At 44.4% G+C, this 12,441-nt stretch overlaps 2 protein-coding genes across 2 annotated transcripts; both read right to left on the bottom strand.

The window, feature by feature from the left end:
* Positions 1 to 7,593: 7,593 nt before the first annotated feature.
* LOC125556216 lies at positions 7,594 to 8,365 on the bottom strand. The gene has a single exon (XM_048718996.1). The coding sequence runs from the start codon at positions 8,238 to 8,240 to the stop codon at positions 7,824 to 7,826; it is 417 nt and encodes a 138-aa protein (XP_048574953.1). The 5' UTR covers positions 8,241 to 8,365; the 3' UTR covers positions 7,594 to 7,823.
* Positions 8,366 to 10,566: 2,201 nt separating this feature from the next.
* LOC125556215 lies at positions 10,567 to 11,257 on the bottom strand. The gene has a single exon (XM_048718995.1). The coding sequence runs from the start codon at positions 11,128 to 11,130 to the stop codon at positions 10,714 to 10,716; it is 417 nt and encodes a 138-aa protein (XP_048574952.1). The 5' UTR covers positions 11,131 to 11,257; the 3' UTR covers positions 10,567 to 10,713.
* Between the last annotated feature and the right edge of the window lie 1,184 nt (positions 11,258 to 12,441).

Below are 12,441 nucleotides of genomic sequence, written 5' to 3'. Positions count from 1 at the left end.
CATTTTTCATTTCGCGGTGGCAGATGGTGTAATTTCACTTTGCAGTTTCATCGACTCATCAAACTCCCGTAGCACATTTCAAAATTCTAAGGAAAATTACCGCATATATTCATACATATATTCATATAACATCAATGTATGCTGTCATAAAATTTCTAATTTAGATTCAAAATTCAGCACAGGAACAAAAATAACAAATTTTCGACACCGAATAGTACATAACATAAGTTAGGTTTTAGATTTAAAGCATTATCACATTGATGTCAAAATTGACATTTCTATATCTCAAGCAAAATTTTGAATTTTAATAAGATTTTTTGTGACACACATACATTGATGTTATGTCGATGTGCTAGATTATTTTAAAAAAATGTTCTAAATTGTGCTAAGCTATCCGGTGCACCGGTAGCACCACAAGGGTGGGTGAGATACATTCCCCTCGGCGGAGGGGCAGTGTTCGGCATGGGGGGTCTGAACACGCCTTTCCACCTCCAAAAAAATTGTGTTGGTCTTAATGTATTCCATGAAAAAATATATTAGCTACTACCCGTGTTCCTAAATATTAGTCTTTTTATGATTCTAGGCAGCACAACCACTTGCTAAGATGCGTCAAGTTCTACATCAATCCTGCCCTACAATGCTTTATGCGGCAACTTTCTTAGAATGGCAATTTTATCCAAGGACATACCCTGGATACCCGTCCCAAATGAGCAGTGTCCAAACCTGACTCGTACTAGTTGGCACACCCAAGTATACTCATGGGACAATATTTTCAGATGCCTACCCATAGGCAAAGCAAATTACTTCACAAAATTTTAATCAGCGCCCACGACTTCCATTCTCATCGGGTTACACTTCTCAGAGAATTGCAGAACCCCGACATGGTTATTTGGTGCTGTGCTATGTTATTTTAGGAGAATTCCAGAGGTTTTTTATCGTGTTTGAAAGATTGGGAGACCAAAAATTGATGTGTGTTTTTATTGTTTACCGAGGTGGTTTTTTCCAGGTAAGAAGGCTTTCATGGATATTGGTATGGATACAGTATGTTTCAACTCAAGACGAGTCCGACCCATTGTTATCCTTATGGATTCAGGATGTGACACTACGTTGCGGATAAAAATCACAACATAACCCGATGAGCATGTTAACTGAGAGAAAAAGAGGTTCAAGATGACACATGGATCCAATATCCAAGTGGACCTTCATTGACATCATATTGCCATGCATACACTAACTTGAGACTAGACTCTTAGACTGACTTTTTTTAATAAGTTAAAAACTCGGGTGTTCGGTTTACGAAATTTTACGATTTTCCGAATTACTATTTAACCGTAGGGAATTAGAGAAAACTTTCAACATGTGGAAGGAGCGGTTTTGCAGCAGCTTTCCAACGCCATATTATTTTCCTCATTTCGATAAACGGTTTGAAAATGCGATAGAAAATACGATTCACGTTTTTTGTATGAAGAAAAAACGGTTTTCAAAACTGCTCTTAAACTGCTTACATTTTGCCAAAAATTTAACTTGGGTCATGATACTGATGTTCATAGCTATCCAACGGTATATCGCAATCCCCATTTGGACACCTTTTAGCTGAAGTTCAACCTAGTACTCGGGGAAGGTCAGACGCGTTACTCGGTAAGTTCATGTTGTAATCAGAATATTATTCTGATCCCGTGATCAAAATAGTGTTTATATATATATAGGGTCGCGCTATTCGTCACCCTCGTTGAGGAATAGTTATTCCTCACCCCCTCCCCTATTTTACCATCAATGCACCGTAATTTTACATTCCGTAAGTTTGTCTTATTTACGACGTAAAAAGAGATCGTAAGAAAATATATAATCGCCGTAAAAAATATTTTATGTTATGTAAAATTACAAACGTAAAAACATAGTTTAAAATACACATAAACTACAAATTGTCTTGTCTTATGACCTATATTTTTATTTTCTTATGTCAAATTTTACGTAGTGAATCAATAGGAATGTAACTATTTGAATTCTAAACGTAATTTAATTATGAAATGATCGTAAAATTACCTCAGGTGAAGAATAACTTATTATGCACCCTGGATGATGAATAGTAACACTATATATATATATATACACATTATAATTGCTCGTTAGTTCATTTTTTTGTGAAATAGGGCCCCAAATTTTAGTTTCGCACAGGGCCCGGATTTTGCCGGCCCGGCCCTGGTGGCAGTCATCCTTTCTCCTCCAGAGCCAACATGTGTGAGCGCTCATAGTTAGGTTGGAAAGAAGTGTTACACAAGGATTACACTCATACCCCTAACCTGCACTAGTCAAGTTTTGGACTCGCTCCACCAAAACTCAGATTTTCCTCGTTACTAAAGAATGGAAATACGAAGTTCAAAAATTAAATAACAAGAAGTTCAACTTTTAAAAATAGAGCGCTTCAAAATTTCATAAAAAAAGATTATGGAAAAAACCTAGGAAGTCCATATTAAAAAGATGAAAAAGTTCGATGATTATAGAAAATTCTGATTTCCCTCAGTATTAAAGAATGGAAAACAAGAAGATCAAAAATTAAATAACATGAAGTTCAACTTTTAATAATAGAGGGCCTCAAAATTTCGTGAAAGAAGGTTAAGAAATAAAACCAGGAAGTCCATATTAAAAAGATGGAGAAGTTTGATGATTATAGAAAACTCGGATTTTTTTCGTTATTAAAGAATGGAAACAAGAAGTTCAAAAATAAAAAACAAGAAGTTCAACTTTTAAAAATAGAGTGCTTCAAAATTTTATAAAAAAGGATTAAGAAATTCAGATAAATATTTATAAAAAACTCAGATATTTTCACGTAACCGAGAGAAGTTTGATTGATAACTGCCAGAAGTTCACGTACTACACGGTGTGCATTTTGTATTAAAAAGTAATAAAAAAAGCAAAGACTAAAAGTTTTGTTGTTATAAGTGCAACTCCTCGGTCAAAGAAAGTTAAGAAAATTTACTGTGAGAGGGGTTTGTACAAAAAGAGTATCATTTGTGTAACACTAACGAATGGATGAGAAAATTACAAACGAAAATACGTCACAGAAGTTCAACGTGAAAACAGCATGAAGTTCAACTACTACACTGAATGAATATCAGATAAAAAACTTTTAAAACCGTCGCGAGTATGATAAAATGATCAACATGGGAAAGTTGCGTGTTTACAACAGCTTTCCACCGGTATATCACTTGCTCAATTTCGGTGAGTGGATGGAGAGCTACAAGCAAAAAAAACACATGAAAAAACAGAGTGAAGTTCAAGTAGACATGCCGAGAAGTTCAGATTCTTCACGCGGTGCATTTTCGAAGAATCTGTTTCGCGATAAAGGCAGAACGAATGATCTCGCCATTTTCGAAATTACTTGAAAACGGCCACGATTCAGAGAAAACCATCAACATGAAAAAGTTTTGCATTTTCCGTAGCTTTTCAGCGGTATATTATTTGCCCCATTCCGATAAAGTTTGTAGAAATTACGGTAAAAATACGTTTTTAACCATTTTCAAAACTGACATAAAACCGTAATGAATTAGAAGAAACAATATATACAAAAAAGTTTCGCATTTCTTCAAACTTTCCAACGCCATATCATTTGCTGCATTTGGACGTACGGTTAAAAAATTAGCTCGAAAATACGAACTCGGTGGAACTTGTACCATTTTTTAAATTACTTTTAAATCATTCAAAATTAGAAAAAACTTGTAACATAAAAAAGTAGCGCATTTTCATAAGCTTTCCAACGCCATATTATTTGCCTCAATTGGATTAGCCGTTTAGAAATGGCGTCAAAAATACGAACTCGGGTGTTCGGTTTACGAAATTTTACAATTTTCCGAATTACTCTTTAACCGTAGGGAATTAGAGAAAACTTTCAACATGTGGAAGGAGCGGTTTTGCAGCAGCTTTCCAACGCCATATTATTTGCCTCATTTCGATAAACGGTTTAAAAATGCGGTAGAAAATACGATTCACGTTTTTTGTATGAAGAAAAAACGGTTTTCAAAACTGCTCTTAAACTGCTTACATTTTGCCAAAAATTTAACTTGGTTCATGATACTGATGTTCATAGCTATCCAACGGTATATCGCAATCCCCATTTGGACACCTTTTAGCTGAAGTTCAACCTAGTACTCGGGGAAGGTCAGGCGCGTTACTCGGTAAGTTCATGTTGTAATCAGAATATTATTCTGATCCCGTGATCAAAATAGTGTTTATATATATATATATAGGGTCGCGCTATTCGTCACCCTCGTTGAGGAATAGTTATTCCTCACCCCCTCCCCTATTTTACCATCAATGCACCGTAATTTTACATTCCGTAAGTTTTGTCTTATTTACGACGTAAAAAGAGATCGTAAGAAAATATATAATCGCCGTAAAAAATATTTTATGTTATGTAAAATTACAAACGTAAAAACATAGTTTAAAATACACATAAACTACAAATTGTCTTGTCTTATGACCTATATTTTTATTTTCTTATGTCAAATTTTACGTAGTGAATCAATAGGAATGTAACTATTTGAATTCTAAACGTAATTTAATTATGAAATGATCGTAAAATTACCTCAGGTGAAGAATAACTTATTATGCACCCTGGATGATGAATAGTAACACTATATATATATATACACATTATAATTGCTCGTTAGTTCATTTTTTTGTGAAATAGGGCCCCAAATTTTAGTTTCGCACAGGGCCCGGATTTTGCCGGCCCGGCCCTGGTGGCAGTCATCCTTTCTCCTCCAGAGCCAACATGTGTGAGCGCTCATAGTTAGGTTGGAAAGAAGTGTTACACAAGGATTACACTCATACCCCTAACCTGCACTAGTCAAGTTTTGGACTCGCTCCACCGTTGACTATGCGACTAGCCGTGGCGTCACCGGCTCCCGCTCGTTCATGGCTCACACTCGCCGTTTAGTCTGTGGCCATCCACTACCTTCCCGTTTCTCGCTTGGGGCGAAGCAGAGAAGTGACTGACACGATGAAAAATTTCAGTTACCTGATGTTTTACAAAACTGAAACAGGAAAACTCCAAGCACGACAAACCACCAAATGAAATGCCCAACCTTGAAGTAATAATCATAACTATGAAACCAAACAGTCCTGCTGCTTGTGCTTACAAGTTGGATCTCTCGAAAGCATATGACCGTGTGGATTGGGAATTCTTGGAGCAAGCCCTAATAAAATGGGGGTTCTCGATGGAGTGGATAACATGGATTATGGCCTGTGTGAAGTCTGTGAAATACTCGGTTAAATTTAATGGAAAGCTACTGGAGTCATTTTCTCCTTCTCGGGGATTAAGGCAAGGTGACCCCCTGTCTCCCTTTCTATTCCTGTTTATAGCTGACGCTCTGTCCTCCTTGTTATCCAAGTCGGTGCATGAGGGAGAGTTGAAGGGGGTTTCGATCTGCCGTGGTGCTCCTGTTATCTCACATTTATTGTTCGCCGATGATACTACGCTATTGTTTGAAGCTTCAAGCCACCAAGCTACCATTGTGAAAGGTTTGTTGAACACTTATGCCAGAGCGACGGGTCAACTTATTAACCCTGAAAAGTGTTCCATCCTTTTTCCGGACAACTGTCCCGAGGCGGTGGTGGAAGAGATGAAGGGTATTCTGGAAGTGACACAACAAGTTTTTGAACCTAAGTACTTGGGCTTACCTGTACCGGAAGGCAGAGTACATAAAGGGCAATTTGAGACCGTGCAAGATAGGCTACGGAAAAGATTAGTGGATTGGAGTGAACAGTATGTGTCAGTTGGAAATAAGGAAATACTGATTAAGGCGGTGGCACAAGCAATTCGAACCTACGTGATGAGTGTCTTCCGCCTGCCGGTATCCGTGTGTGATGACCTAACAAGGTTGATGAGGCAGTATTGGTGGGGAGTGGAGAATGGCAAGAGGAAAATGGCCTGGCTAAGCTGGGAGAAGATGACCTTACCTAAGGATATGGGGGGCATGGGGTTTCGGGACATGCGCGCCTTCAACCAAGCGTTGCTTGCAAAGCAAGCTTGGAGATTACTACATACCCCAGACAGCCTATGTGCTCGCCTGCTTCGGGCGAAATACTACCCCAACGGTAATCTTTTGGACACGGTGTTCCCGTCCAGCTCTTCTGCGGTTTGGAAAGGAATCACTCATGGCCTCGAACTGTTGAAGAAAGGCTTGATTTGGAGAGTTGGAAACGGCACTATGATCAGAACTTGGAGGGACCCGTGGATTCCCAGGAGGAACGACTTCAAACCAATAACCCCAAAAAGAAATTGCAGATACAACTGGGTGGCTGATTTCTTGGAGGAGTCTGGAGCATGGAATGTAAACAGGTTAAGGCAGTACTTTTGGGATATGGACGTCGCTGAAATTCTGAAGATCCGGACATCACCTAGAGGAGAGCAAGATTTTCTGGCTTGGTTCCCAGAAAGAAGTGGCGGTTTTACGGTTAGAAGCGCTTACCGGCTCGCTACATCCGATGGGCAAGCAGGCCTGGGGTCATCTAGTTCGGCTCCGGGAGGACATCAGGTGATTTGGCGACGTATTTGGCATGCCAAGTTGCCCCTCAAGATGCGTATTCTAGCCTGGAAAGTGGTGGCTGGGGCTTTAGCCACCAACGCATACAAGAAACACAGACACATAGCTACTAGGGACACTTGTCCGTTGTGTGGCTTAGAGAAGGAATCAAGTTTCCATGCTCTCATCACATGTGATCACGCACAACTGCTATGGAATCATATGCGCCAGGTTTGGCCTTTGCCAGACAATCAGATGTTGAAGGACACCGGAAAGGATTGTCTCCTGAACATACTGATGAACTGCGATGATGCTATGCGGGACTGCACAATCATGCTCTTGTGGAGGATTTGGTCGCTACGCAATGACCTCACCCACGCTAAGTCTATTCCAACTACCGCGGCGACGGCAGATTATCTACAGAACTACATGTCCTCACTTCAACTGGCCAGAAGGTATACTACAGAAGATATAATCAAGGGCAAGATGTCTACGTTCGTCGCTGCGCCAGCTAAGGCGCGAATACATGCACCGGTGCTGCCATGGCCAAAACCCTCCCCTGGCCAAACCGCACTGTCGGTCGACGGTGCGTTCTCGGAGGCAGATGGTTCAGCAGCAGCGGGGATGGTGCTGAGACGAAGCGGCGGTAGCGTCATCTTTGCGGCGTATCGATGTATCTTTTACTGCAATGACGCCCTAGAAGCGGAACTACATGCTTTAATGCAAGGGATGGCACTTGCTATTGAGCACGGGGAGGGGCCTATTATTGTCCAAACCGATTCGTCAGAAGCTTTCATGGCGTTGAAAGGGGATAATCTTCGATACTCCACTTACGGACATTTGGTAGCTGAGATTCAGAGGCACATTGGTGTAAGAGAGTTTATTCCGTCGAAAATTAAGCGTGAACAAAACAGGGTAGCAGATCGATTGGCTTCATATAGTCGTACGGAGAGTACCACTGCTGTATGGCTAGGTAGAGGTCCACCTTGCGTGGAGGAACTTTTGCCTCTTGATTGTAACCCTGTGATTATGGAATTAAATCTCTTTTACCCTCGCAAAAAAGAAGTAATAATCATAACTGCCACTGTAAATATGCAATCACATTTATACATAGCCTCTTTTTTTTTGCGAAAGCACACTTATACATAGCCTAATGGCATTCCGCATTTGTAGTCCTCGTCTCGAAAGAAAAATTTAAAACATTAGCTCACTTAACGATTATTACTGACTTAACGATGCCTGGTTCATACTACTACTCTGCAGCATACACGTGCTCGTACAAGCAGAAGCAAAAATCGGTCAGGCAGCTCTGGCCAGCTCCCTGTCCACGGCCACCTTGAGAAAGCTTCCCTCCTCGACCACCATCTGCACCGGCACGAACCCGAGCCCGCTGGCCACGGCGAGCATGACCTCCTTCATCTCAGCCCTGAACTCGTCGCGGTCCACGGTGCCGTTGCCGTCGTGGTCGAAGCGCGCGAACAGGCCGCGGTAGAGCCCCGCGAGCTCGTCGGGCCCCAGGGCGCCGGCCTCGTCGACGCCGAAGTGCTTCTCCAGGACCCGGAGGCTCATGAGCTCCCCGGCCATCTCGGCGTAGGAGAGCAGGCCGTCGTGGTTGGCGTCGAGCGCCGCGAAGCGGCCGTCGACGGAGGCGTTGAAGGCGCCCTCGTCCTCCACGAAGCTCTGCACCGTCTTCCCGTCCAGGATCTCCACGCTCATCTTGAAAAGAAATCTCTCTGCTGCAACTGATGTTGGAGTTTCGGGAGTTTCTCGTGTTGTGTGTTGTGATCTCGGCCGGTTTGTGGACGTGGGGAAGAGGTGTTGGCCCTTGGCCGGTATTTATAGCTGGCGCTGCTTCATTTGGTTTACGGTGGTCGGCAATATCGCTGTGGGATGCGCCGAGGTTGACGAGACTCGCTTCAGATGTAAGCAAAGTCTCTCCAAAGTAGTACTGGTAGTAGTATACTATTTTGTCTTCCCCACAGAATCGTGTGGTGTTGGCTGGTGTCGGCCGCGTCGCAGAAGGGTGTTGACAGCAACGCCGGCGTCTCGTGCCCAAGAATTTTAATACGCGCGGAATATGCGTAGGTGCGACGACATGGAAAAGCCCTCGAAGCAAAGGCCATGACATGGACACTGATCGGTCATCGGTCAAAAGAGTAACGACGGCCGACTACGAGTCGTCGTACGCGCACCGTACGCCTAGCTCAAGGCCCCTGTTTCTTGTCCTCACACGGTTTACAAGCTTGCTGCAGCTGTGGGATCTGGATCCTGCGAGTGTTAGAGCAACTCCAACCAAACGGACACCCGTTTTGTTTGTTTTTTATCCGTTTGGATCACCCGTCCGTCTGTGCGTGTTTTTCTTTTGATTTGGGTCGGCCGATGCGTCCAACGAGAGCGGGCGCATGTTTTGACATGTTCGCCCCGACATTTCGTCGAACACGTGATGGGCGAATCCTCTTGAACAGCTCCGTGCGATGGTGACACAAACTTGAATTTTTTTATCAAACATGACGGATTTCAGCAAAGTTCAGACGTAATAATTTACATAAAAACCGTATAACAAAAAATAAAGAAAAACACCCTAGGTGTCTAACTTGTAGCGGGCGAACAACATCGTACACTTGGCTGCCCTGGCAGTCGTTCCATCGTCGTTCTTCGTGTTACCATCGTCGTTCTTCTAGCTATGGAAGGACGCGGGCCGTGAAAGCCTTGCCCGGTCGCGGCCTGGCGCTCGCGGAGGAGCCGTTGCCGACCCCAACCGTGGTGCCCTGCCGGCAACGGCCTTGGCCCAGCCAACATTGGTGGAGATGTAGCTTAGCTCCATTCCTTGCCAATCTTGGTGAGCTCTCCGTCGAGGCAGCGGATCCGGTTACGCCTGCCGGAACACCGACACTAGTTATGATTCCAGCTGCTCCTTCGCCATGGCGGCGATGAAATGTGCATGCGCTTGCTCCATGGTCAAGTCGGTGTGGAACGGCGCACGCAAGGGCGCCGAGTCATCGTCGGAGGCCATCTCCATCGCCGGGTCGTCGTCGAAGAACTTCGGGGAGCCGGCCCACATGCCAGCCTCTGTCCGCCTCAAACAACGGCTCTGCCAGTTGCCCGCAAGGGTAGCCAGCTTGTGCTTCTACTTCGTGGAAAGGCTCTCCCATAACGCGCTAGACCATGTGGTCATGGCAGAAGTGGTGTACAGAGGAGGATGTGAAGCAAGACTAGGTGTAGTGTGCTTTGTGCTGGGCGAGGCCTCATTTAAATAGCAGACGCCAACCATGCCAAGCGGCGCGGTGTGTCAATGCGCATGCCGAAGTTGGTTTCTCCGCTGGCGTGTATGTTTAATGACGGACGGCGAATGGCGCGCAACCCATTTAAATGCGGCAAATATCCATCCCGTCTAGTCACATCTATTCGGTATTGAACAGGTGCGGGCACCGGGATGCGGCATGGGCGGCACTCTCGGCGGACACACCGCTTTAGTGCCGACACCAGTGAGAAGTCGCGTCCGCTCTGTGTCGACATGTATGCGGCGCTACATAGCAACTGCTTCGCTTTAGAAGGGGCGCGGGCAAGGGAGAGAGTTTTGGATGGGTTCGAGTTGTCCGTCGCGGACGTGGGAACGGTCCGAATGTTCACTAAGCCTCATGATCCTCGTTTTGTAGAAAAGCAGATGGACTGGTTGGCAGATAGATGAAATACCGCATTAAATGATAAAATAGGTCCCAATAAAATGTAGACGATTTGAGAATGAACGTTGGAGATGCCCTTTGGAACAAATGTCATGGTTCTAACTAATTATTGAGCAGTCGTTATTTTATCATATGCCCGACCTTTAACTCGTATGAAAATAGTACATAAACCCATTGGTGAGGAAATCATTAATTGCTAGCTTCTCGGCTGGCCGGCGAGCAGAAAATTAATAGGCTAATCAATAAATTAATCTTTAATTTATCAATTAATCGAATGCTTTATTTATTTTATTGGCTATCGATGGTCCTATTAGTAGGGATTAATCGGTAAATTAACTTGTTAATGGGACAAATTCGTCTATGAAATACACAATCACGTAGATATAGCTGAATGCCATTGAGGCTTCAGCATTAGTACTCACTTCTCGTTTTGAAAATAAAACAAAAACATTATCCTTACTCGCATAATGCCTCGCATACACACGTAGTAGTACAAACAAAATCGGTCAGGCAGCTCTGGCCAGCTCCCGGTCCACGGCCACCTTGAGAAAGCTCCCCTCCTCGACCACCATCTGCACCGGCATGAAGCCGAGCCCGTTGGCCACGGCGAGCATGACCTCCTTCATCTCTGCCCGGAACTCGTCGCGGTCCACCGCGCCGTCTCCGTCGCGGTCAAAGCGCGCGAACAGACCGCGGTAGAGCTTCGCGAGCTCGTCGGGACCAACGGCGCCGGCCTCGTCCACACCGAAGTGCTTCTCGAGGACCCGGAGGCTCATGATCTCCCCGGCCATCTCGGTGTAGGAGAGGAGACCGTCGTGGTTGGCATCGAGCGCCGCGAAGCGGCCGTCGACGGAGGCGTTGAAGGCGCACTCGTCCTCCACGAAGCTCTGCACCGTCTTCCCGTCCAGGATCTCCACGCTCATCTTCAGAAGAAGCTCTCGGTGCCTACCGACGCTAGTTTCAGGAGTTTTTGTGTCGTCTGTTGTGTGTTGTGTGATGTGATCTCGGTTGGTTTGAGGAAATGTAAAGATGTGTTGGCACCTATTTATATCTGGCGCAGCTTCTACTACCGTATTTGTTTTGCTCACGGGAATATGTTGGGTTCATGCTAACTGTGGTGTTGGCTGGTCTCGCCGCGTCGCACCACGGTTTTGACAGCAACGGCGGCGGCGAGTTTTTAATACGCGGGGACGGCGTGGACGGCGGTGCGCGCGCTCTGGAAAGACCTCGAAGCAAAAGGCCGTGTTGCGTTGACTGCCAAAGCAAGCGAGAGTGTCGACGTCGTGCTCGTCCCACGCGCACTGGGCGCCCATAGAGCATGAACACCTCCCGTTGTTTGAGACGAGCAGGAGCAGCAGCTGGGTTTGGATGGTACGCGTGTTCAACAGGTGCCTTACCAATTGATTAACAGGTGCCAGGATGGTTTTTGGACGGTGTACCGACATGTTTGGGATCCTCTGCAGTACTATACGATACAGTACAGTCACTAACATGTGGACCCGGTCCTACGTGTCATCCGCACTACATCACCGTACAGTATTGCAGAGGATCTCAACCCGTACGGACACTGCAATACCACGCCGGCCACCGGTTTCTATCGTCGATTGGTGGCTATAAATTTGGAGAAGCTTCTCCTCTCATTCCGTGCTCTTATACTATCTCCGGTCAGATCCCTAAAAAATAATAGAGGAATAAACGTCGAGTTAGCTACAGTGGAGCAAATTTGATCCACTAATTTTTTGTCAGACCTAACCGAAATTCTAAAATTAGTGGAGTAAATTTCTATGTTTGTCAAATTCTTTTCATTTTCAGCCATCGAAATAAACTTGACTACATATTAGCACACATATAAAAACTAAAGATAATAAATAAGTTTCACACAATTCATAAATATTACACATTCATAGTTTAGAAATCAAATTATTCAAATTCAAACACACCGAATGGTCCAAATAAAGTACATAGCATGATAGCACGACTACGAAGTGCTATGGAGATGACACCGATGCTCAACAAGATCATGGTTGAGCTGGTTATTAACTTCTAGGTTCTCAATCCTCCGTTGCGCTTCAAGTAACGCCTGATTCTTTTTTCGATCGTGTTCTGCTTAACAGGATTCTCAATAGTGATGGGCATTCCTCTCTCATCTTCAATGATCATGTTATGTAAAATGGTACAACAAGTCAAATTTGCCATAGAACCTTGGAGTTCCAATACTTGGCAGGGACACGAAC

This window comes from Triticum urartu, chromosome 5, assembly GCF_003073215.2.
Source record: "Triticum urartu cultivar G1812 chromosome 5, Tu2.1, whole genome shotgun sequence".
Taxonomy (NCBI): Eukaryota; Viridiplantae; Streptophyta; class Magnoliopsida; order Poales; family Poaceae; genus Triticum; species Triticum urartu.
This window is presented reverse-complemented; position numbering and strand designations above follow the sequence as displayed.

Bases quoted from the DNA above. Each gene is read 5' to 3' on its own strand.
- LOC125556216 (XM_048718996.1), bottom strand. From the start codon at position 8,240: ATGAGCGTGGAGATCCTGGACGGGAAGACGGTGCAGAGCTTCGTGGAG.
- LOC125556215 (XM_048718995.1), bottom strand. From the start codon at position 11,130: ATGAGCGTGGAGATCCTGGACGGGAAGACGGTGCAGAGCTTCGTGGAG.